This window comes from Diabrotica virgifera, chromosome 4 (assembly GCF_917563875.1).
Source record: "Diabrotica virgifera virgifera chromosome 4, PGI_DIABVI_V3a".
In the NCBI taxonomy this organism is placed as follows: domain Eukaryota; kingdom Metazoa; phylum Arthropoda; class Insecta; order Coleoptera; family Chrysomelidae; genus Diabrotica; species Diabrotica virgifera.
The window spans coordinates 175,519,887-175,547,650 of NC_065446.1; the positions used below are offsets into that span (position 1 = coordinate 175,519,887).

The following is a 27,764-nucleotide window of genomic DNA, read 5'->3' on the forward strand; positions in this document are numbered from 1 at the left end:
TAGCTGGTAATTAATTTTTCTTGTTTTTTACTAATTTTCCCAGATTATTACCTTACATCTTTCATTGAGTTGATGATTCATGTTGTGGACATTCTCAATTATTATATTTCTAATTTAATACTATTCTATCTAATTCCTCAAAACAAGCAAATTTCAATTCAACCCAGCTATATTATAATACCTTTTGCTTTAGTTTTCCTTGCAAGAAATAAACAAAACACATCTAAACTAAACCTAACCTCGCTTTTGGCCATTCATTCATCTCCGTGTAAAATAATTTCGACAGTCGAAATTATAATATCAACACCCTTTTTAAAGTCGCTATTTCATGACGTCACTTCGTTAGTTCAACTAAAATCCACAAGGCTCGCACAATCGCATTTCAACCGTCGCCATATTGAAAGCGACTTGTTTAGTGTCGAAATTTGATTTAGAATCAGGGCCATGTATTCTTTGCTGTGATTAATAGAAGAAAATATATGGACCGCACTTGACATTTCGTTCCATGAAACTAATTGACAGTGACGTTTACCTAACCCCATATCGTTTCAAAAACAAAAACAAACCGCTGCACCGATAATTAGAAATACATGTAAAACATGCTAATACCTCTCTGCTAAAATGTTTTAAGTTTAATTATACGTATGAATGCCTAAAACGTAACATGAAATTCCATAAAAATAATTTACATTCATATGAAAGTGAGACATATGGAATTTAAAACAAAACTAACGGGACTTTCTTTATTTCCACGTCTGCATATATGTAAGATTGTTTAATATCTGCATGAGTTTAAAATTCAGCAATAAAATGGCACAGAAAATAATTGATAAAGAATCAAAGTAAGTAAAAGAGCAATACAAGTCCTAAAAAGTTAATGATACTTAAGTAGCTGGTTTTTAAAAGTATTTTTTTATTGATACAAGGCATGTTTACAATCTACTGTAAACACAAAGTAATAAGTAAATAGTCTGAAAGTAAATTAAGGTGAGTTACGTACCGTCCAGTGAAGGTTCTCTAAGTATTATTATGGTAGGTCTTCTGGCCATACTCTCTTCAGTCTTCTTTCAGCAAGTGGTGAATAATTTGTTGTTGTGGTGCGATTTTGTTAAATGATTCTTTATTATGTCCTTGATTAGTGGGATGTTCAGATCATTGTGAAGTATGTGCTTTGATACTTTGATATGTACCATGGAGCTTTACTTATATGGAGTATTTTGGATTGTAATGTTTATGAGTATCTTCATATTTGAAGGTTTACTGCAGCCCCATAGTTCTATTCTGTATGCCCAAACTGGTATTAGTACAGCTTTGTACAGAAGCAGTTTATTTTCAAGAGATAACTGAGACATTTTAAGTAGCTAGTTCATATTTCTTAGTTTAATATCTATTTGTTTCCGTTTAGTTTTAATGTACGTTCTCCATATGAGTTTTTCATCCAGATGCAATCCCCAATATTTGGCAACTGGTTTTATGGGAATCGGGGTATTATTAATAGAAACTTGAGGACATGCAGATTTATTTTCCATTGCTTAAGGCTATGGGTACATAATTCGCAAATATTTTACAGCTATCCCTACCTTTTCTGTCTTTACATAGCAAATTACGTGTAGTAAAATTCACACTGGTATGGATATGTACATATTACTAGAATGTCATTCTACTTGACAATGTAATAACTAGCTTAAAGAGATGGCTTTTGAATGTTCTTGGATAACTGTTATTTTTTGTATAATTGCAAATTATTAATGTAGTTAATAAATGTGATAATTTTTTCACTAGCTATGTATTCAGTGATTGTAATAATTTATATGTACCTACAACAAAAACTAATACTCAATCAAGAAAAGAGGAAAAGTGTTAAAGTGAGTTTTTAATATATTGTTACTATGGAACGCTTACAATTTTGAACATCTAAAATACTTGCATCACAGAATATATCTTGATGTATTCTCTGCTTCTATCTTCCATAAATAATACACAATAAATAACTTTTTATAAAGTTCACCTCTTAAATCAATTATTTATCAAATACACTATATATCAATATTATTTAATCAACAACTAAAAATATTCCTGATTCATGTCAAATAATTATTTAAAATTGTCACTGATTGTCAGTGTCTGACTGACAATATTCTATTCGACTAAGTGCGTTGTGTGACAAAGATAGATTTGGAAAAATTACCACAGACATTGTGTTCATTTTTTTCGAATCCTGAAAAAATCAATAAATATTTTTGAAAAATATAAACGCAGAATGAAAGACTAAATTATTACAGAGGGCCGAAAGTCCCTTAGAATAAACAAAAAGTTTATTTTGAATGAGATATTTGAAATTAAAAATAACACTAAATTTTCTCTTAGTTTTTCACCCCTGTAACTTATTAAAATAAACATTATAGAAGTTCTCCCGGACTTTCGGCCCACGCTAATAACGTAGTCTTTCATTCTGCGTTTAAATTTTTAATAAATACCTATTAGTTTTCTCAGGATTCGAAAAGAATGAATCCCCATTAGAATAGCATTTCATCCGAAAAAACGTACCGATCCTCTTAAGCCAGTTTTGTAATTGGTCTAAATCAGTGGTGCTCAGACTTTTACTGCGAGAGATCTACCACATAAACTGCAAGCATCCAGCGATCGACTGCTAGAAAATAAAGAAATTTTGAAATTAAAAATCTTTATTGCACATTTCTTTTTGATAAAAAGTTGTAACTACATAGGGTTGTAATTGTATAGTCTGTTCGCTAAACTCAGACACAACTTTCTAGATATTTTAGTCGGTAATTTTGCCAATTTTACTAAAATTGGCAAAAAATAATTACTAAATAGTTAATAATCACTAACTATGTAGTTAGTAATTTTGCCAATTTTTGCAAAATTGGCAAAAATAAAAAAAATTATCGACTAAAATATCTAGCCAGTTGCATCTGAGTTTAGCGAACCGACTATATCAATGTTTTTCATCTTAATTTTATTTGGACGTTGATGCATGGCACTGCATATCATCCACAAGTTTTTCATATATGATGGTACGTAATTGCCAAGCCAAAAGCAAGCATACCTAATTAACTATTTTCTATGGGAAATAAGCCACAAGTTTACTAAAAAAATGAATTTATTAACGTTTCGAAGCCCAAGTCGGGTTTCGTTGTCAAAATACAAAATACTATTAAAATAAACAAAAATGTTGTTGCTAAGTAAAAAAAAATCTTCTAATAATTTATTTAATCTGACTCATTTATATTGGCAATTCAGACGTATATTATACATTTAAAAGTAGAAGACTTTAAAATGATATCGCCAATATTTATGAGTTGCGTTCCTGGGACGACTTTACTAAAAGATAGTTCATTCGATTACATGAAATCAATCCCAACTCAAGAATATCCGTCGCAAAAAAATCATAGCATGTGATCTGTCTTTAAAAAGACAACCAAATGCAACGATGACAGTAAAATTCTCGCGTTAGAGATTTCATAGTAAATCACGAGGGAAAACCAGGAAAAAACCTCGTGATACTATCCCGACATCGTAAGTATTTGGTCTTACATTTAATTTACCTTCAAAAAACTAATATCAAATTCTGACTTTAATATGTTTAAATTATAAATAATATTGAGAACAGTGACAACTTCGCAGTGTAAAAACAGTTTCACTGTGACAAGTGTTAAGGAATTTATACAGTACGAATCATGTACAGGAATATTACCAGTATTAATCATGTACCGGGTGTCCCACTAAGAATGGCTCTCGGCCATATCTCAGGAACCGTTTATAGTAGAGCTTTGAAATAAAAAAATTTATAACAAAAGTTGCCTCAGGAAAAGCCTGGAAATTATTTTCATAATTGTGGGTCCACCGCTAGAGGGCGTAATTGAATATCAAAAATAAAAAAATCTAAATGTTACAAAATTTTCCTAATGAAGGGGCACTGGAAATTCGATTATTGTATTCTTCATCAAATTCTGCGCATATTTGATTTAACAAGTTTAACTCTACCTTTGCAAATAAGAGGTGGGGGTGAGTGGGAACCTTGTTATGAAAAAATGGCTGTAAGTCCGGTTCTGCTAAATCAAATTTTGAAAACTGGGTCTTGTTGAAGACAGATCTTTTTCTTCAATGTAAGCGTGATAATTTTGAACCATCTTAATAAGTAATAAGCCAGCTGGGAGGCGTTATTTAATTTTTTTCAGAAATCTAGTTTTCTTTGGAAAATATTAAATACAAGTATGCATTTTTAATCATACTTTATAAAATTAGATTAAATTAGCAATAGAATAGCGAAAACCGCATGTCGATACCTTTTTTTTTATCTCAAGATATCTCGAGAAACGTGTAAATTTTATACATAACTGCTACTATCACCGGTAAACTAAGTTAATGAAAAGTAGTGTGCTGTGAAAAAAAAACAAAATAACATTTTCCAGAAGTCAACGTATAAAAATACAATTAATTAAAACAACAATATAAAGAGAAACAATACTATTAAAATTAAATATAACACAGAACAAAAAGAACTACTTAGTGACGACCTAAATATTAAAATTGTTGCCCATCATACACTACTCTAGAATACATTATCCAGAGAATACTAAACGCCATTCAAAGCATATCGAGAGCAGAAATTGAGACTGCTGTTCAATCTACGCTTGAAAGAGTAAATGTTTGCAACGAAAATGATGGGCAAAAATTTGAACGTTTATGTCATAACTAAATAGTTGTTTATATTTCTTTGTAATAGGGCTTTTCAACGCTTCTCATTTGTTTCGAGTCTCTGTCATATGCCGTATAATCCGTGTATAATATTAATATACGAGATATGAACGAGGCTCGAAACAAATGAGAAGCGTTGAAAAGACCTAATATACGTTGACAGCTAGAAAATGTTTCTTTGTTGTTTCCATAGCACACTACTTTTAATGAATTTCGTTTACCGGTGACAGTAACAGTTATGTTTTTAAATTTACACGTTTTGTAAGATATCTCGAGATAGAAAAAAGGTATTAACATGCGGTTTTCGCTATTCTGTTGCTAATTTTGTCTAATTTTGTAATATGGTATTAAAAATGCATGTTTGTATTTAATATTTTCCAAGGAACACTAGATTTCTGAAAAAAAATTAAAAACGCCTTCTAGCTGGCATATTACTCAGTAAGTTGGTTCGAAATCATAACTTTTACATTGACGAAAAAGATCTGTCTTCAACAAGACCAAGTTTGCAAAATTTGATTAAGCAGAACCGGACTCACAGCCAGTTTTTCATAACAAGGTTCCCACTCACCCCCACCTCTTATTTCCAAAGGTAGACCTAAACTTGTCAAATCAAATATGCGTAGAATTTTATGAAGAATACGACGATCGGATTTACAGTGCCCCTTCATTAGGAAAATTTTGTAAAATTTAGATTTTTTAATTTTTGATATTCAATTACGCCCTCTAGCGGTGGTCCCACAATTATGAAAATAATTTCCAGGCTTTTCCTGAGACAACTTTTGTTATAAAATTTTTTATTTCAAAGCTCTACTATAAACGGTTCCTGAGATATGGCCGAGAGCCATTCTTATTGGGACACCCGGTACAAGAATATTTGTAGTTTAATTTTTGCTGACAAGGCACTTCTTATAAAAGTATCGATTTTGTTATGGATGGACTTAATAAATGTAAGACCAAATACTTACGATGTCGGGATAATATCACGAGGTTTTTTCCTGGTTTTCCCTCGTGATTTACTATGAAATCTCTAACGCGAGAATTTTACTGTCATCGTTGCATTTGGTTGTCTTTTTAAAGACAGATCACATGCTATGATTTTTTTGCGACGGATATTCTTGAGTTGGGATTGATTTCATGTAATCGAATGAACTATCTTTTAGTAAAGTCGTCCCAGGAACGCAACTCATAAATATTGGCGATATCATTTTAAAGTCTTCTACTTTAAAATGTATAATATACGTCTGAATTACCAATATAAATGAGTCAGATTAAATAAATTATTAGAAGAATTTTTTTTTTACTTAGCAACAACATTTTTGTTTATTTTAGAAGTATTTTGTATTTTGACAACGAAACCCGATTTGGGCTTCGAAACGTTAATAAATTCATTTTTTTAGTAAAATTGTGGCTTATTTCCCATAGAAAATAGTTAATTATAAAAATGCCACAAGGAAATAGCTTCAAAAAAGCAAGCATGATGAGAGTTCGTCAGTTAGCCGATTACGACACTTTAATTTTACCAGCTTCATTAATTTGGGAAAATGCAGATTCTCACACAAGTACGTTAATCCAAAGAATGCTGTGAGCTGAAGAGCTACTTGCCTCAAAGAGGGATATTTGTCAGAGGATATGAAAGAACAAAATTTTGTATCGGCCGCTCTGGACTTTTATTTTCAGTAGAGTAGAGTAGAGTAGAGTAGAGTATTTATTGGTAATAATGTACAAATGTACTTTTACAGGTCAGCAATAATTAAAATTGTCTAAAATTACATTAAAAGTTGACAGTACTTCAGTAAAAAAACCTATTACTAAAATTTAAAAACTAAACACTAATTAAATTACAGGACAAAACAAAATTCAGATCTGAAGTACTCCTCAAATGAGTAGAAAGCACCCATCAGAAGATAATTTTTAATTTGTCTCTTAAATTGGTTAAAATCAAGACTTTTAATAGATATTGGTATACAGTTATAAAATTTCAATGCTAGGTATCTGGTTCCATTTCTGGTCCTCTCAAGTCGACTGAAGTCTGGTACAAGGGCATCATGATTTCTAGTCTGATAAGTATGCTGTTGTGTTTTATACAGATCTACATTTTGATGAACATACAACAGGCACTGCATAATGTACACAGAAGGTAGTGTGAGAATCCTCAGGTTTCTGAAAGACTGCCTACAATCGTCCCGATAACCCTGACCTGTGATTATGCGAATACACTTTCTCTGCTGACCAAACACCTTATCTATATGGCAAGAGTGTCCCCAGGAAAGGATTGCGTAAGTTAGTCGTGAGTGAAAGTTGCTGTGATATGATGTAAGAAGGGTTTGAAGGGAGGTAACCTTAGATAGGTTTCTAAATAAAAAGAGTTGGCTTGAGAGCTTTTGGGAAAGTTTCAGTATGTGCCGTTCCCAAGTGAGTCCCTGATCAAGATAAACACCAAGAAATTTAGCTTCCTGTGAACAATCTGTTAAAATGGGATGTGTAATGGTGTTATGTCTTAGGGTAAAGTTCACTGTTTGTGATTTTGAGTTATTGAGAGAGAGACGATTTGCCAAAAACCATTGGAACAAATTGCTTTCTGTGGTCTCAAGATCAATATCACTGATTTGGGAAGGGTGGTAACTTTGATAGCATGTAGTATCATCATCAAATAGGACTGTGCTTACCGGGCCCTCTTGTGAAAATCCCAAGTCATTTATATAAATGAGAAATAATATTGGACCTAGAACTGACCCTTGAGGCACTCCATACATCAAAGGTTTTTTATCAGATTTAAGCTGGTTAAAAAACACATATTGAAATCTATCTGATAGATAAGACTCAATCAATTGAATAGACATAGGATGAAAATTATAGGCATGTAATTTTTTAAGACCTCATTTTGGACGGAAATGATCTCTATATTGAAAGTAACTGATATGTCAGTGGCAATTTTTCCACGTCTTCACAAGAAAATGGATTAGACATGAATGTTACAATATCTGTCAGTTTTTAAAAATTAGCGAAGCTTCTTTCAAAGTCTCTATGAACTGCTTGCAGCTCCATCTCATAATAAACAACTTTTTTCAACAATGGAATGTTGTTTAATTCGTTTCTCTTCGTTTGATCAATCAATAATTTAAATTTTTTGACAAAGCAGTCAGCAACTGTGATGAGTCAACACAGGCCCCGTCTTTTTCCATTTGTATTTTTTTCAGTGAATTGCGATCGACTTCAAAAACTTTGGCGATCAAATGGTCGATCGCGATCAACCCTTTGAGCACTGCTGGTCTAAATGATTTTGTACTTTTTGTGATGCTACATTAGCGTCGATATCCACTGCCAAGCTTCATGTATCATCAGCAAAAGTAGCTAAGAAGGTATTATTTCTGGTTGTAACATCAGGTGAAAATATCAGATACAAAAATGGGCCAAGAACACTACGCTGAGGTATGCCAGATTATACAGGGTGTAAGAAAATACAGGTCATAAATTAAATCACATATTCTGGGACCAAAAATAGTTCGAATGAACCTAACTTACCTTAGTACAAATGTGAACATAAAAAAAGTTACAGCCCTTTGAAGTTACAAAATGAAAATCGATTTTTTCGAATATATCGAAAACTATTGGAGATTTTTTATTGAAAATGGACATGTGGCATTCTTATGGCAGGAGCATCTTAAAGAAAAATTATAGTGAAATGTGTGTACCCCATAAAAATTTTATGGGATTTTGTTCCCTTAAACCCCCCCCCCCAACTTTTGTGTACGTCTCAATTAAATTATTATTGTGGTACCATTAGTTAAATTCAATGTTATTAAAACTTTTTTGCCTCTTAGTATTTTTTCGTTTAGGCAGTTTTTATCGAATTGAAGCTTATTTTTCAATATGTTTACATAAAAATTTTATGGGGGTTTTGTTCTTTTAAACCCCCCAAATGTTTGTGTACGTTCCAATTAAAATATTACTGTGGTACCATTAGTTGAACACAGTGTTTTTAAAACTTTTTTGCCTCTTTGTATTTTTTCGAAAAGGCACCTTTTATCGAGATGTGACTTCTTTTTTAATATGATTCAAAATATCCCTAAAAATGTAAATCATAAATAAATGTTCATATTTATTACCAAGTCTCCTTAATCGTACTTAACTATATACAAATATGTGGTGGATTTGACAAATATTCGAAATATCTCGATAAAAACTGACTTTTCGAAAAAGTACTAAGAGGCATAAAAGTTTTAAAACATTGTGTTTAACTGATGGTACTACAAAAATAATTTAATTGGGACGTACACAAAAGTTTGGGGGGGTTTAAAGGAACAAAACCCCCATAAAAATTTTATGGGGTGTCCAAATTTCACTATAATTTTTTCTTAGGATGATACTGCCATAAGAATGCCACATGTCCATTTTTAATAAAAAGTCTTCAATAGTTTTCGATACATTCGAAAAAATCGATTTTCATTTTGTAACTTAAAAGAGCTGTAACTTTTTTTATGTGCACATTTGTACTAAGGTAAGTTAGGTTTTATCGAATTATTTTTGGTCCCAGAATATGTGATTAAATTTATGACCTGTATTTTTGTTACACCCTGTATTGTCGCCTTAGTACTATAACTTGATAGTACTATACATTGCAACATTATCGAATTTTAACATTATGGTAGTGCTAAAAGTTGATAACTTTCCTTTTTCATGTTATTTTCCATATCGGAAAACAAATTTGCATCGTATTCCTACATTAGTAGCCAAAAAGTTATAGTATAGTATAGTTGATCCAAAAGGTGGCATAACCCAGACATCCAAAGTGAAAGTAATCCTTCAACACCAAATTGTTCTATATGGTCCACACAATGTCCAGAAAAAAGTCACACCATTTTGAGCGTCGGGTTTGGGGGGGGAGAGGGGGGAGAAATCGGTAAATTCGTAGTTTTTTAAGTTTTTCGCCAATATTTCTAAAACTATGCGGTTTAGCATGAACAACCCTCTATACAAAATTGTTCTACATTAAATTTGAAATAAAAAAGGTCCTATGCATAATCTTTCTAAAATGAATGGTTCGAAAGTTACGGAGGTAGTATAGTAGAACTGGTCCAAAAAAGGCCTAACCCAAACATCCAAAGTAAAAGTTTTCCTCCAACACCAAAATGTTCTATTTGGTCCACATATTGTTCAGTAAAAAGTTACACCATTTGGAGCGTCCGGTTTGGGAGGGAAATGGGAGAGAAGCCGGTAAATTAGTAGTTTTTTTACGTTTTTCGTCAATATTTCCAAAACTATGCTTTAGCGTAAACAATATTATATACCAAAATGTTCTACATGAAATTTAAAACAAAAAATATTCTATACATAATTGTTATAAAATCAATGGTTCCAGAGTTACAGAGGGTGAAAAGTCGAGGTTTTCGATACTTTTTATATTTTTTGGGCAATATTTAGGATATAACTATACCAAAAACCCAGACATCCAAAGTGAAAGTTATCCTCCAACACCAAATTGTTCTATATGGTCCACATAATGTTCAGAAAAAAGTCACACCATTTTGAGCGTCGGGTTTGGGGGGGAGAGGGGGGAGAAATCGGTAAATATAAAAAGTATCGAAAACCTCCACTTTTCACCCTCCGTAACTCTGGAACCGTTGATTTTATAACAATTATGTATAGAACCTTTTTTGTTTTAAATTTTGTGTAGAACATTTTTCTATAGAACATTCCTTAAGCTAAAGCCTAGTTTTAGAAATATTGACGAGAAACTTTAAAAAAACTACTAATTTACCGACTTCTCCCCCATCTCCCCCCCAAACCGGACGCTCAAAATGGTGTAACTTTTTACTGAACAATATGTGGACCATATAGAACAATTTGGTGTTGAAGGAAAACTTTTACTTTGGATGTCTGGGTTAGGCCTTTTTTTGGACCAATTATACTATACTACCTCCGTAACTTTGGAACCGTTCATTTTAGAAGGGTTATGCACAGGGCCTTCTTTATTTCAAATTTAATGTAGAACAATTTTGTGTAGAAGGTTGTTCATGCTAAACCGCTTAGTTTTAGAAATATTGACGAAAAACGTAAAAAACTAGGAATTTGCAGATTTCTCCCCCCTCTCCCCCCCAAACCCGTCGCTCAAAATGGTGTGACTTTTTTCTGAACATTATGTGGACCATATAGAACAATTTGGTGTTGGAGGATAACTTTCACTTTGGATGTCTGGGTTTGGGTCTAACTATACCATACTATTAAGGAACAGTATTTTAGAGCTGCAGAGTGAATTCCGTATTTACCAACATCATGGTAGAGGTACAAATATCTTTAAAATCTTTAAACCTGTTGATCACAGAACTACTAATTTCGAGTTATCAAGTTATAGTATTAAGGCGGCGATATGATGTAGTAATTTGAGTAGTTGTCATCAATTTTGACTTGGAAGTAACGTCAGTAAGATAAGATTTTAGAATAAAGTATAGTTGGTCTGTTGGGTGTATTTTCAGTTTATAGAGAAGACCTTGAGGCCATACCCTATGAAATGTCTGTTGAATATCAAAAAAGACTCCAGTGCAACTTCGAGAGTTGTTTTTAATTAAATTTACTATTCTGTGACATTGTTGGATGGTTAAGTGTTCACCTCTAAAACCGAATTGGTGTTGTGGTCTGAATAAAATCCTTAGCACAGTGTTTGTTAAGGCCCCGCATTCGAAGTGACTTTGAAAGAGTCCTCTATATGTGAGGTATGAATGATAAAATGGAATAAAGGAAAGCACCTAAATCTTTAACATACTGGGTTACAGATTCTAAAGGACAACCTTTTATAGCATAGATTTGGTTAATGGGGTTTCTGCTACAACTACAGACCATTAACATGTTGTGTCTGGATGTAATATGTTGACTTATACTCGGAACTGAAATTACTTTTCATGTTAGAAGTTCATATATCCAATGGCGTACATATTATGAGCCGGCCGCTCATTGGTAGAGGCACTATGTGGCTCACATGCATGCCATCTGCATGTAAAATGTTAACTGGCACTTTTTAAAATTGAGTTCCATACCATTAATTTTACACCAGTGGTCCAAACGCTTCAAATCCGCTTGTAGGTAGTGGTAATCATAAATATTCAGTCATGATCTCCTTAAAAAGTTTTAAATCATCTGAGAACCAGAGATAGTGTAAATGGACAAAACAGGAGACAGTATCATTCACATATTATTACAGAGAAGAGGACCTAGGTGCAAACCTTGAGGACTTTTTTTTTATTTATTTATTGTTTATACATATGACCTGGCCTCTAGTGACTAATCCAGGTCGTTTTTTTCCTGATGGGATTACAGATATTTTTTTTATATTTTTACATTTTTTACTAAACTACTAAATCTATTTTTTACAATTAATAATTTGCCATAATCTATTAATTACATTTAACAAATTTAAAGAAACAATATATATTTGTTAAAATATTTTTGGTACTATCAACTCCCTTCTAAGTTATAAAGACAGTCCCTCTATTTTCAGAAGAGAGTTGGTAGTTTTTTTTTAATTTAATGAATTATTTATTGAATTATTATTTTTATTTATTTATTTTATATTGAATTATTATTATTATAATTGTGAATATCTATTTTTGAGTTTATATTTTATTTTATTTATTTTAACTTTATCTTACTCAACTTCATCAGGGTTGGATTATTTGTTGTCTTCTTCTATTATTATAAATTTCTTGTTGTTTTTTAGATATTATTTCTGTTAGATTGTTTAATATTCCAAAATATTCTTCATTTTGTAATATATCTCTTATTTCAATTCTTTCTAATCTTCTTCTCATTTCTCTATGTTCTTCATTTTCTATAGTATTTTCACAATGTAACACTATATGTTCTGGTGTACCTAGTTCTCCACATTCACAATATGCATCATCTTTTAAGTTAAATCTTTCCAAATATGTTGGGTACGGTCCATGTCCTGTTAAAAAGTGCACTAAACCTTGTTTTGGATTAAAATAATTTGGAATGTTTTCTAATATTGGTATAAAATTGTATAAACGTCTAGATTTTGTTGAATTTTCCCATTCATTTTGTCTTTTTCTATTTATTATTTCTTTTAATTCTCTTTTATTTCTTATACCTAATCCTATTATTTGTATTATTTTTTCATATTTTTCTTTTTTTAGCCAATAATTACATGCTCTTTTTTGTGTTTCTAAATGCATTGGCATTACTCCAGTTAAAACTGTGAGTGCCTGTGTTGCAGTTGTTCCAAATGCTCCCGTCATTCTTACAAGAAATCCTCTCTGAGCTCTATTTAATTTTTCTGCATTTTTTTTATTTATTAATCTATGTGCCCATACACTTGAACCGTACCCTACAATTGATGCAAGTATTGTATTTAGGTATATTCTCATCTGTCGGAACGAAATTCTATATTCCTTCTGTGCTAGACTAGCAATGCTATGCATGATCTTTGTTGCCTTTTCACAGACACAACTCATGCGTTTTGTAAATAATTTTTGTTCGTCTATTATAATACCTAAATATCTTGTTTCCTTTTTTCTTTTTATTGTTTTCCCTCTAATTTTTATAATTGGATCTCTTTCTAAATTTCCTTTTATTAAACTATATGTTGTTTTTGAATCTGATATTGTTAATTTTACTTTATTCGTCCAATCATTTACTCTTATTAATACTTCATTTGATTTATTTTCTAATTCTCTTCTTGAGTTTGCATCTATGATCAACAACAAATCATCTGCATACGCTATGCTTCCAAGCACTTCAGGATCTATAGTCAATTGTTCCAACAGTTCCTCTAGCATTACATCCCAGAACATAGGTCCACATACTGATCCTTGTGAACATCCTTTTGTGATATGTTTTGTCTTTTTTCCTGTTGGACAGCTTAGGCTTGCATATCGGTCTTGACAGTAGTTTCTGAGACTTCCGTACAGATTCTTTGGACATCTCATTCTTCGAAGTCTTTCAAAGAATGACGGCCACCAAAGATTGTCAAAAGCCCCAGACACGTCTATAAAGATCATTAAAACATACATTTTTATGCTTTCATTTACTATTTCAAATACTTTATTTATTGCATCTTCTGTTGATCTACCTTTCCTAAAACCATACTGACCAAGATGTAATCCAATTTCTGTTCTTATTTGATTTAATTTTTTACATAGTAATTTTTCTTGTAATTTTCCCATTGTATTCAATAAACATACCGGTCTATATGATTTCGGTAAGGCAGGATTTTTATCTTCCCCTTTATGTATTATTATAACTTCTGCTTGTTTAAAATTATTGGGAAACCTTCTTTGTCTAAGACATTCATTATATAATGATGTTAGTACTGGAATTATTTGTTCCTTGAGGACTGCCAGATGGTACCTCATTGAAAGCCTTGAATATGCACTATTTGTATTCTTTCTGTAAGATACGAAGATAACCATTTTAAAATTTGCCCATGAATGCCCAGACTATGTAACTTGTTAATTAAAACGTTATGGTTTACACTTTTACACGATCAGACGCCTTTGTAAAGTCCATATACACATCATGAACTTTAGCATACTTTTAGTACAGCATGTCCTTTTCCAAATATTCCAAAATAAAATCAGTGAAAGTCAATAGATTAAGCTCAGTTGACCGGTGATGAATAAATCCAAATTGTTGGTTTGTAAAATAGCATTCTAAGCTAGCACCTCAATAATCCCAAACAAGGCTCTCAAATACTTTTGGAATACAACTAAGTATACTAATGGGTCTGTAACTGTTAACCTGAGAGTTATCTCTAAGATGGACTTAAGTATGGTACTACCTAATAAAGATTTTTTTCCAACAGATTAAAAATTTGGAAAGGGGCTCTGGAAAATAAAAAGCTGCAATGTTTAATAAGGGGTGGTGGAAGCACATCAGGATGGATATCTTAGGTGGACAGTTTTTCATAGGTATATTAGATTATACAGGGTGTTTGGTAAATAATGGGTCATAGCTTAGCCTCAGATTGCTGAGGTAAAAATAGGTCGATTTAAGCTAACTTACCTTAGTACGAAAGTTGATATAACCGAAATACAGGTCAAAGTTAAACTTTTATTTTATTTATTCTTGAATATTTCCTGGCATGGGATAACACGAAATTTTGTAAGCGGGGGTTTTCTGGGAAAAGAAATCTAAATTCGCCACCAAAAATGATGTATTATCCAGATGGCGAGGTTTAATTTCTTTTATTACTCACTCTACATACTTTTTGAATCAAAACTTTTATTCTCTTAATATTTTTACTTACATAAGGTATCCTAGATTCATCTCGCTAAACTCAGCCGTTTTCGAGATAAACGGATTTTAAGTCTGCGAGGCAACATAATTTTTTGCATAATATTGTAGTTACACACGAAAAATAACTTTTTTCTTATTGGCTTTAGGATTAGACCATGCGACCAGAAACAAAGTAAGTAGTACATACATAAACATAATATATCTTATCTCAATTATCTAATTAGTAATCTAAGTTAAGGTTATCTAAGTCTCACCGACCTTTTTTTAAGAATAGATATAATAAACATTTTGGGATAAGGACAAGGGTCACACTTTTCTCATCCAAGGGTTTTTCTTAGCATTTTTTATTAATTATTGATTACCTATATACCCACCCCACACGGTAAGGCAGGCATGTAGGCAATCAAAAGGAAAGACATTTAAGGTTGCAAGCCTAATCTAGTCATTCTATAACTTAATGTTAGAGTCAAATAGGAAAAACAAAATAAAATCAAAAATACGTTTATCACTCAGTGCCAAAAGATACATAACATTATAGGGACCGTAAATGTTTAAACTTCTTAAATTTTTTGTAAGAATGTCCGACTGATGTGTATACTTCTTACAATTAAAAAATATATGATCTAAGTCTGCCGTTTTATTGCAAATATCACAAAGATTGTTATCAATTATTTTTATTTTGTATAAATGTGCTGGATAGCAAGCATGTCCAAACTTCATCAGAGATATGGTTGTTATGAAACTTCTCGGATAGTCGTAATTTTTAAACCAGTAATTTTTTCGAATATCGGGTTCTAGCATTGTATATTTGTGCCTTTTGTCAAAATGAAATGTTTGTATTGTTTAGACCAGAGGTCGGCAACGCGGCGCCCGCGGGCGCCACTGCGCCCTTCAATAAATTTTAGTGCGCCCTTAAACTATTGTTATTTAGACAATAAATTCAAAACGTATATGTTTTATACGTTTATATTTATATATTTGTTAGGTCAAAAAATAGTTGGCGCCCGCCATGAATTTTTAATTTAGTATTTCACTCTTTACATTTAAAACGTTGCCGACCTCTGGTTTAGACCATTTTTTATATAAATTATCGGGTATAATATCACAAGAGAGTGAGAATAAATTGAAAATAATGCGACAGTTTTTCGAAAATTTGTTGTCTGGCAATAGACACGAGAGCCCGCAGGGCTCGAGTGGCTATTGCCCAATGACAACAAATTTGAGTAAAAATGAAGCATTATTTTCTTATTTATTCTTATTGTATATACAATAGAAAATTTGTTGTCTGGCAATGGACACGAGAGCCCGCAGGGCTCGAGTGGCTTTTGCCCAATGACAACAAATTTGAGTAAAAATGAAGCATTATTTTCTTATTTATTCTTACTGTCGTGTGATATTCGTAAGATTATTTTTTAATACGTATATTATGGATACTTTCTTAAATGTGACAGTTGTCAAAACTAGGAAACTGGTTGGCATTAAGAGGATGGGTACGTATTTTCGGCTGCAATGCTATTCAAATGGTGATTCATTTTTTTCTAATTTAATTTAAAATATCTCATTCAAAATAAACTTTTTATTTATTCTAAGGGACTTCGGCCCTCGGTAATAATATAGTCTTTCATTCTGCGTTTAAATTTTTTTAAAAATATTTATTGGTTTTTTCAGGATTCGAAAAAAATGAGCACAATGTCCGTGGTAATATTTCTAAATCTATCTTTGTTATACAACGCACTCAGTCGAATAGAATATTGTCAGCATACTGTCAGTGAGACAGTGACAATCAGTGACAATTTTAAATATTTAACATGGCATCGGGAATATTTTGAGTTTTTGATTAAATAATATTGATATATTATAGTGTATTTGATAAATAATTGATTTAAGACGTAAACTTAATAAAAAGTTATTTATTGTGTATTATTTGTGGAAGATCCAGGCAGAGAATACATCAGGATAATATATTCTGCGATCCAAGTATTTTGTTGTTAAAGATATTCAAAATTGTAAGCGTTCCATAGTACAATATATTATTAAAAAAAGCACTTTAACACTTTTCCTCTTTTCTCGATTGAGTATTAGTTTTTGTTGTACATATAAATTATTACAATCACTGAATACATACATAGTTATTGAAAAAATTATCACATTTATTAACTGAATTAATAATTTGCAATTATAAAAATAACAGTTATCCAAGAACATTCAAAAGCGATCTCTTTAAATTAATGATGACATTTTCAAGTAGAATGACATTCTAGTAATGTTTACATATACATACCAGTGTGAATTTTACTACACGTAATTTGCCGTGTAAAGACAGAAAAAGTAGGGATACCCGTAAAATATTTGCGAATTATGTACCCATGGCCTTAAACAGAAACAATCTACTTAAAAAAATTCTATCGGTAATTTTCTACAGTAGATAATTCTCAGTATAATTTTAATCTGATTGGACAGAATTAAACACGTGATCAAATATCTTACTATACGATTGGAAGTTAAAATGATCAAAAAATAATCTTTAGCAATATTTATTCTCTCATCTAATGTTAATAAGGGTGTAACATCTAACAAACTTTCGTACTAAGGTAAGTTAGCTTAAATCGACCTATTTTAAGTTCAGGAATCTAAGGTTAAGCTATGGCCCATTCTTTACCAAACACCCTGTATCATCCTGTGAAACAAGAGCTGTCTTACTTTAGTTAGTTCAGAGAGCACCAAAATCGGAGAGAATCAAATATGCACTCTCTGAGGAAACCCCAAAATAAGGGTAGAAACTAGTTAGCGTGCTTTTGGCGCTCTCTGAACTAACTAAAGTAAGACGGCTCTTGTTTCGGTTCACAACGAAATGATTATTTATTATTTTATTAGTTCTACTCCTATTCTGAGTATTTGGAACTAATCTTTGTTGGAATTTTACCGTGCTGGATAGGCGGGTAGTGAGATGCAACTTGATAGATCTCCCTCGGCCTTCTTAGCTCCAGTAATTCGTTGGCTTGCAAATATTGGAAGCCACGAATGGTGTAACCGGAAGATTAGTTCTAATAAAGTTTTATTTTCAATATTGTTAATATTGAAAGTAAAACTTTCGTTCAGATATATTATTATTAAATTGAGGCCACTAGAAGCTGGGATATTAATTGTCCTATTATACATAATACAATGTCTGTACCAGTAGAACCCATTAGAACCAGTGATATTATTATAGTGTAGTACAACGATGGTATAGGTAGTAGGTTTGCTATTTTTATTAGTTATTGCTGCTGTTTTATTCACAAAAATTTTAAATATGCTGTTTATCTTTGAAAATAAAATCTAGTTTATTTTGTAATTAGTTAATGGTACTTCACAATCAATAAAGCAAATTTTATTAAATGTGGCATGACTGATAGAAAGAAAAGATAGCATCCAATTGAGGTCTCTTTGTTTCATTAAAAACTTAAAAATAAATTTAAAATTAAAAAGGTAAAACCCAACAGTTGGCAAATTTTATTAAGTTTGGCATGACCGATAGAAAGAAAATATAGCATCCAACTGAGGTCTCTTTGTTTCATTAAAAACTTAAAAATAAATTTAAAATTAAAAGGGAAAACCCTACAGTTGGCTCTATACCTACTATCATCGTATTTAAAATAACGTAGTAATGAAGTGAAGACTTATGTTATATATTGGTATATAAATTTATTAAAAATTTTAAAAATTATCTAAAGGGATTATCACAACACGTTTTCGATCAAAACTGACCATCCTCAGTGTGAAACGTCCAGTGTACAGTAGTTGAAACTAGCTACATTGAAAGGTCTGGAAGCCTGTTAGTTACATTGTTAAAGTATTTAGCATCAAAAATTATGCTACATTATGTCGATGGATTTAAAATTAGACACACCATGTGGATGTAATTCATCCTTGCTCAAAAGGCATGCGTTGCTTTGTTGATAGGTAGTTTGTAGTTAGTTGGTCGTTACCTCTCAACAAAACATCACATGCCTTTTGAACAAGAATGAATTACATTTATGCAACTTTTGATGATTAATTAGAATTTGGTCACAAAAATTTGCTGATGAGACATGTCTTAATGTTAAGCTTTCTTTATATATATATATATATATATATATATATATATATATATATATATATATATATATATATATATATATATATAAATCAAATAGATGAAATAGAGAATGTGGAAAAATCCCCTTACGAACAATTCACACATCCACCATTTCGGGCTGGGAAAAATTATATATTTAGGGCGGAAGAGGGCGAAACACATTTCTAAGAACTGGTGTTTGGATCTTTGATTCTATTCAAAAAATTTTTCCCAACCCGAAATGGTGGATGTGTGAATTGTTCGTAAGGGGATTTTTCCACATTCTCTATTTCATCTGTTTGATTTCGTACGAGTGGTCGTCAAACCATTAACCTTGGATCTTTTGATCACTGAGTGTGTTTCAAGGATCTACATCTCATGTTTTTAAACATATATTTTACTTACTTTAAGTAATTAGGGAATTAAAACTTGAGACTGTCATTGTCGGACTTGCCGTAGATTTACGCACCTTCTATGTCTAGGTCTCGAATGTTGTTTTTTGATTGGAATGTGTCTAAAGATATTCAACCTCTCATCTTTATTGATAAGCCCAGAGAGGTTGAAGAGGGCGAAACACATTTCTAAGAACTGGTGTTTGGATCTTTGATTCTATTCAAAAAAATTTTCCCAACCCGAAATGGTGGATGTGTGAATTGTTCGTAAGGGGATTTTTCCACATTCTCTATTTCATCTGTTTGATTTCGTACGAGTGGTCGTCAAACCATTAACCTTGGATCTTTTGATCACTGAGTGTGTTTCAAGGATCTACATCTCATGTTTTTAAACATATATTTTACTTACTTTAAGTAATTAGGGAATTAAAACTTGAGACTGTCATTGTCGGACTTGCCGTAGATTTACGCACCTTCTATGTCTAGGTCTCGAATGTTGTTTTTTGATTGGAATGTGTCTAAAGATATTCAACCTCTCATCTTTATTGATAAGCCCAGAGAGGTTGAAGAGGGCGAAACACATTTCTAAGAACTGGTGTTTGGATCTTTGATTCTATTCAAAAAATTTTTCCCAACCCGAAATGGTGGATGTGTGAATTGTTCGTAAGGGGATTTTTCCACATTCTCTATTTCATCTGTTTGATTTCGTACGAGTGGTCGTCAAACCATTAACCTTGGATCTTTTGATCACTGAGTGTGTTTCAAGGATCTACATCTCATGTTTTTAAACATATATTTTACTTACTTTAAGTAATTAGGGAATTAAAACTTGAGACTGTCATTGTCGGACTTGCCGTAGATTTACGCACCTTCTATGTCTAGGTCTCGAATGTTGTTTTTTGATTGGAATGTGTCTAAAGATATTCAACCTCTCATCTTTATTGATAAGCCCAGAGAGGTTGAAGAGGGCGAAACACATTTCTAAGAACTGGTGTTTGGATCTTTGATTCTATTCAAAAAATTTTTCCCAACCCGAAATGGTGGATGTGTGAATTGTTCGTAAGTGGATTTTTCCACATTCTCTATTTCATCTGTTTGATTTCGTACGAGTGGTCGTCAAACCATTAACCTTGGATCTTTTGATCACTGAGTGTGTTTCAAGGATCTACATCTCATGTTTTTAAACATATATTTTACTTACTTTAAGTAATTAGGGAATTAAAACTTGAGACTGTCATTGTCGGACTTGCCGTAGATTTACGCACCTTCTATGTCTAGGTCTCGAATGTTGTTTTTTGATTGGAATGTGTCTAAAGATATTCAACCTCTCATCTTTATTGATAAGCCCAGAGAGGTTGAAGAGGGCGAAACACATTTCTAAGAACTGGTGTTTGGATCTTTGATTCTATTCAAAAAATTTTTCCCAACCCGAAATGGTGGATGTGTGAATTGTTCGTAAGGGGATTTTTCCACATTCTCTATTTCATCTGTTTGATTTCGTACGAGTGGTCGTCAAACCATTAACCTTGGATCTTTTGATCACTGAGTGTGTTTCAAGGATCTACATCTCATGTTTTTAAACATATATTTTACTTACTTTAAGTAATTAGGGAATTAAAACTTGAGACTGTCATTGTCGGACTTGCCGTAGATTTACGCACCTTCTATGTCTAGGTCTCGAATGTTGTTTTTTGATTGGAATGTGTCTAAAGATATTCAACCTCTCATCTTTATTGATAAGCCCAGAGAGGTTGAAGAGGGCGTAACACATTTCTAAGAACTGGTGTTTGGATCTTTGATTCTATTCAAAAAATTTTTCCCAACCCGAAATGGTGGATGTGTGAATTGTTCGTAAGGGGATTTTTCCACATTCTCTATTTCATCTGTTTGATTTCGTACGAGTGGTCGTCAAACCATTAACCTTGGATCTTTTGATCACTGAGTGTGTTTCAAGGATCTACATCTCATGTTTTTAAACATATATTTTACTTACTTTAAGTAATTAGGGAATTAAAACTTGAGACTGTCATTGTCGGACTTGCCGTAGATTTACGCACCTTCTATGTCTAGGTCTCGAATGTTGTTTTTTGATTGGAATGTGTCTAAAGATATTCAACCTCTCATCTTTATTGATAAGCCCAGAGAGGTTGAAGAGGGCGAAACACATTTCTAAGAACTGGTGTTTGGATCTTTGATTCTATTCAAAAAATTTTTCCCAACCCGAAATGGTGGATGTGTGAATTGTTCGTAAGGGGATTTTTCCACATTCTCTATTTCATCTGTTTGATTTCGTACGAGTGGTCGTCAAACCATTAACCTTGGATCTTTTGATCACTGAGTGTGTTTCAAGGATCTACATCTCATGTTTTTAAACATATATTTTACTTACTTTAAGTAATTAGGGAATTAAAACTTGAGACTGTCATTGTCGGACTTGCCGTAGATTTACGCACCTTCTATGTCTAGGTCTCGAATGTTGTTTTTTGATTGGAATGTGTCTAAAGATATTCAACCTCTCATCTTTATTGATAAGCCCAGAGAGGTTGAAGAGGGCGAAACACATTTCTAAGAACTGGTGTTTGGATCTTTGATTCTATTCAAAAAATTTTTCCCAACCCGAAATGGTGGATGTGTGAATTGTTCGTAAGGGGATTTTTCCACATTCTCTATTTCATCTGTTTTATATATATATATATATATATATATATATATATATATATATATATATATATATATATATATATATATATATATATATATATATATATATATATACTTCTGTATACCAGAGAAATCTTTTCGTTTAATTAATATAGATGTCGTACCAAGTGTACTGAAGTCTGGTTATTTTATTATTACCAGAAAGGCCAAAAGCATTTTCTTGCACCTCGACCATCCACCTAGATGTTCCTGACGAGAGCTTGACATGAGCTCGAAACACGTCGTGTAGAATATCGGTGGTGGTCGAAGTGAAATAAAATGCAATTGCCGTTTCCTTTCATATCACGGTTCTTCTCCGTTATTGACGAATTGTAGCGAATAACGTGTCTTTGTAGACAAATCTGTGACACAAAGAGGTGTCTTTTGTCGTTCATCGTCTTTTATGAAGACTTTGAAATTTACATTTTCGCGTCCGCTACGGAAAAGATTTCTTCTGTATACCAGAGAAATCTTTTCGTTTAATTAATATAGATGTCGTACCAAGTGTACTGAAGTCTGGTTATTTTATTATTACCAGAAAGGCCAAAAGCATTTTCTTGCACCTCGACCATCCACCTAGATGTTCCTGACGAGAGCTTGACATGAGCTCGAAACACGTCGTGTAGAATATCGGTGGTGGTCGAAGTGAAATAAAATGCAATTGCCGTTTCCTTTCATATCACGGTTCTTCTCCGTTATTGACGAATTGTAGCGAATAACGTGTCTTTGTAGACAAATCTGTGACACAAAGAGGTGTCTTTTGTCGTTCATCGTCTTTTATGAAGACTTTGAAATTTACATTTTCGCGTCCGCTACGGAAAAGATTTCTTCTGTATACCAGAGAAATCTTTTCGTTTAATTAATATAGATGTCGTACCAAGTGTACTGAAGTCTGGTTATTTTATTATTACCAGAAAGGCCAAAAGCATTTTCTTGCACCTCGACCATCCACCTAGATGTTCCTGACGAGAGCTTGACATGAGCTCGAAACACGTCGTGTAGAATATCGGTGGTGGTCGAAGTGAAATAAAATGCAATTGCCGTTTCCTTTCATATCACGGTTCTTCTCCGTTATTGACGAATTGTAGCGAATAACGTGTCTTTGTAGACAAATCTGTGACACAAAGAGGTGTCTTTTGTCGTTCATCGTCTTTTATGAAGACTTTGAAATTTACATTTTCGCGTCCGCTACGGAAAAGATTTCTTCTGTATACCAGAGAAATCTTTTCGTTTAATTAATATAGATGTCGTACCAAGTGTACTGAAGTCTGGTTATTTTATTATTACCAGAAAGGCCAAAAGCATTTTCTTGCACCTCGACCATCCACCTAGATGTTCCTGACGAGAGCTTGACATGAGCTCGAAACACGTCGTGTAGAATATCGGTTGTGGTCGAAGTGAAATAAAATGCAATTGCCGTTTCCTTTCATATATATATATATATATATATATATATATATATATATATATATATATATATATATATATATATATATAATTTGGTTATTGGGTTATGCAGCAAATGAAAAAGTGTACTCTTTTAAATTTCTTTAATCCGAGCTTTCGGTTAAGATTTTAACCATCATCAGGGTGCTACAAAGATATTTTTGGTGTAAGATAATATGAAAACATGTATAAAATTTTGTACTTACAAACTTATTGAGGATATTTCAAATATGGTGTAACTAAAATGAGAATCAAACTTAACATGGTCATGTAAATGCTTCAATGGAAAAAACGTAAAATAAAGTAGTAATTTAGTAAAATAAAAGTTAATTAATTTAGCACAACTTCAAAATCAATAAAAGATAAAATGACATTTAGACATGACATGACATTATTTGAAATATCTTACAAAAAATTTTTTTAATATAGATGAACAATTTATTGAAGGACCAATAGGGTCAATGATAAGAATTGAATATTTTTAATTTTTATAAAATATTGTTAGCACTTAGAGGGATCGCAGTGATTGTGACTATAGGCCGACTATACTCAAAGGTAACACGAAACCTAATAGAAAATGATATTAAAGACAAAAAACCCGAAGAACAAGCGGGATATAGGGCCGGACGCTCCAATATGGATATTTTTTTTACAGAGAAAAACTAGTGCAGAGAAATAGAGAAACCATATAGCTTCAATAGATTTGGAAAAAGCATATGACAGTGTACCGACCTCCTAACTATGGATAGAATGGGTAAATTGAAAATAAATCCAATTCTTATTAACGCCACTCAAAATTATTACGAACAAAAGTTTGCAAGAATTAAAATGGGACAAGAAATGACCTCTCCTTTTCAAACAACAAAGGGACTTGAAACAAGGCTGCTGTATGTCACCTACCTTTTTAAAAAATTTATTTGGACAGATTCTTAGTGAAATGGGTAAAAAAATTGTAGAAACATGGGAATAAAGATGGAAGAAAACACGTTATATACGACGATCTCAGTTATATGGTAAGAAAACTGCAAGAAGAATATGAGGTGGCAGGTCTAAACATGAATATGACAAAATATGAATATCTCTATATGTAACAGATCAAATATGTGACCTAGTCTTGGAAGACGACAAAATCAAAGGCGTGCATCCTGCAAATATTTGGGGGTCATTTTCAACAAGAAGGGAAATAGCGCAGATGAAATCAGGGAAAGAATTAACAGGGCAGAGCAGTAACTCGTGCCTTAAGCTATCTTCTCTGTGGCAAAAAATTTTTGACAAGAAACCAATACATTTACGGAAGTATAGTCCAAAGTATTACATTTTACTGTTCGGGAGTATGGGACGTCGTCAAAGGTAATAGAAACAAACTTATGACGACAGAAATGGATTATCTGATATGAAGCTGCGGTAGATCAAAACTGGAGTTAGTTAAAAACGAACAAATAAAAACGAAATGAAAGTGGAGCGAAATATCAATGATGACATAGAACGAAAACATTATCTGGTTCGGACATGTTAAAATGTTTTCGTTCTATGTCATCATTGATATTTCGCTCCACTTTCATTTCGTTTTTATTTGTTCGTTTTTAACTAACTCCAGTTTTGATCTACCGCAGCTTCATATCAGATAATCCATTTCTGTCGTCATAAGTTTGTTTCTATTACCTTTGACGACGTCCCATACTCCCGAACAGTAAAATGTAATACTTTGGACTATACTTCCGTAAATGTATTGGTTTCTTGTCAAAAATTTTTTGCCACAGAGAAGATAGCTTAAGGCACGAGTTACTGCTCTGCCCTGTTAATTCTTTCCCTGATTTCATCTGCGCTATTTCCCTTCTTGTTGAAAATGACCCCCAAATATTTGCAGGATGCACGCCTTTGATTTTGTCGTCTTCCAAGACTAGGTCACATATTTCATCTGTTACATATAGAGATATTCATATTTTGTCATATTCATGTTTAGACCTGCCACCTCATATTCTTCTTGCAGTTTTCTTACCATATAACTGAGATCGTCGTATATAACGTGTTTTCTTCCATCTTTATTCCCATGTTTCTACAATTTTTTTACCCGTTTCACTAAGAATCTGTCCAAATAAATTTTTTAAAAAGGTAGGTGACATACAGCAGCCTTGTTTCAAGTCCCTTTGTTGTTTGAAAAGGAGAGGTCATTTCTTGTCCCATTTTAATTCTTGCAAACTTTTGTTCGTAATAATTTTGAGTGGCGTTAATAAGAATTGGATTTATTTTCAATTTACCCATTCTATCCATAGTTAGGAGGTCGGTACACTGTCATATGCTTTTTCCAAATCTATTGAAGCTATATGGTTTCTCTATTTCTCTGCACTAGTTTTTCTCTGTAAAAAAAATATCCATATTGGAGCGTCCGGCCCTATATCCCGCTTGTTCTTCGGGTTTTTTGTCTTTAATATCATTTTCTATTAGGTTTCGTGTTACCTTTGAGTATAGTCGGCCTATAGTCACAATCACTGCGATCCCTCTAAGTGCTAACAATATTTTATAAAAATTAAAAATATTCAATTCTTATCATTGACCCTATTGGTCCTTCAATAAATTGTTCATCTATATTAAAAAAAATTTTTGTAAGATATTTCAAATAATGTCATGTCATGTCTAAATGTCATTTTATCTTTTATTGATTTTGAAGTTGTGCTAAATTAATTAACTTTTATTTTACTAAATTACTACTTTATTTTACGTTTTTTCCATTGAAGCATTTACATGACCATGTTAAGTTTGATTCTCATTTTAGTTACACCATATTTGAAATATCCTCAATAAGTTTGTAAGTACAAAATTTTATACATGTTTTCATATTATCTTACACCAAAAATATCTTTGTAGCACCCTGATGATGGTTAAAATCTTAACCGAAAGCTCGGATTAAAGAAATTTAAAAGAGTACACTTTTTCATTTGCTGCATAACCCAATAACCAAATTTATATAATTACTGTCAGCAAAGACTCATTGTCTTCTTTATATATATATATATATATATATATATATATATATATATATATATATATACATATATATAATTATTAATATGTAGTGACTGTTAATAATACAAAAAGAATAATTTTGGGGAATGCAGTCAATGTGTTTTGGGCTGATTAGAAGTGAAACACTTTGAACTTTTGTCGAGCAGTAAGTTTTTATTTTTCTAGTTTTCATCTAAATTTAAACATTTGTATTGTTAGATTGTCTTGATAAAGGAAATAAATTGTCCGAAAGCTCGACAAAAGTTCAAAGTGTTTCACTTCTAATCAGCCCAAAACACATTGACTGCATTCCCCAAAATTATTCTTTTTATATATATATATATATATATATATATATATATATATATATATATATATATATGTTACAGTTCAAGTTGATTCTCAGTTAGAGTTGACTCCAACTAGTTGGAGTCAACTCGAACTGAAATGAGCAGTAAAAGTTGATTTTCAAAATTTAAATCAACTTTTACTAGTTGGAGTTGACTCTTCCTGGATCGATTCAGTAAATGTTGATTATACGAGAATCTCAAGTGCATTTTTGATGAGTGTGCGTTTCTTTGTTTTGACCGTTTCAACTACTTATTAGTATAGTCTGTAACGTCGCCCCCGTTAGGTAAATTATTCTGATTCGATTTTTTGCACAAACTTACTCAAAGAAATACATCCGTATAACAATCCTTATAACAAATACACAGAGTGTCACGCGGTACCGCGGTCGAAAAATTGTTTAACCAATTTTTGTTAACCAAATTCACAAAAATAATTTTTATCTACTCTATCTCATATTATGTAAATGTAAAGGTTTTATTGTGTGAAAATTGTAAATATAGATAGCAGTACATGAAGGGTTTAAAGTGTGTCTGAAGTAACAATGTATTTTAAATCGGTTTTACTTTTTCGCACTGTTTTTTAGCACACTTTCATATAATTAAACATCCACTTTCGCCTTCGGGAGGAAATCAGACACGCCCTTGCAACGGCAACTGAAATGCTCACAAAACAGCGACCACGGAAGCAAAGATGGATGACAGAGGAAATATTGGATTTAATGGACGTCAACTAAAAAACAACAAGTCTTTAGGAAAAAGATGAAATACCAGCTGAGCTATTGAAGTTAATCAACGAGGAAAACTTAGACC

At 32.2% G+C, this 27,764-nt stretch overlaps 1 protein-coding gene across 1 annotated transcript in view; it reads left to right on the forward strand.

Moving 5' to 3' along the window:
* The first annotated feature begins 512 nt into the window (after positions 1 to 512).
* LOC126883255 (protein O-mannosyl-transferase 2) overlaps positions 513 to 27,764 on the forward strand; it is a 169,343-nt gene continuing 142,091 nt past the window's right edge. The window contains exon 1 of the mRNA XM_050648550.1: positions 513 to 842. Within this exon, the coding sequence (XP_050504507.1) occupies positions 787 to 842 (56 nt within the window). The 5' untranslated portion in view covers positions 513 to 786. The remainder of the gene's footprint in view (positions 843 to 27,764) is intronic.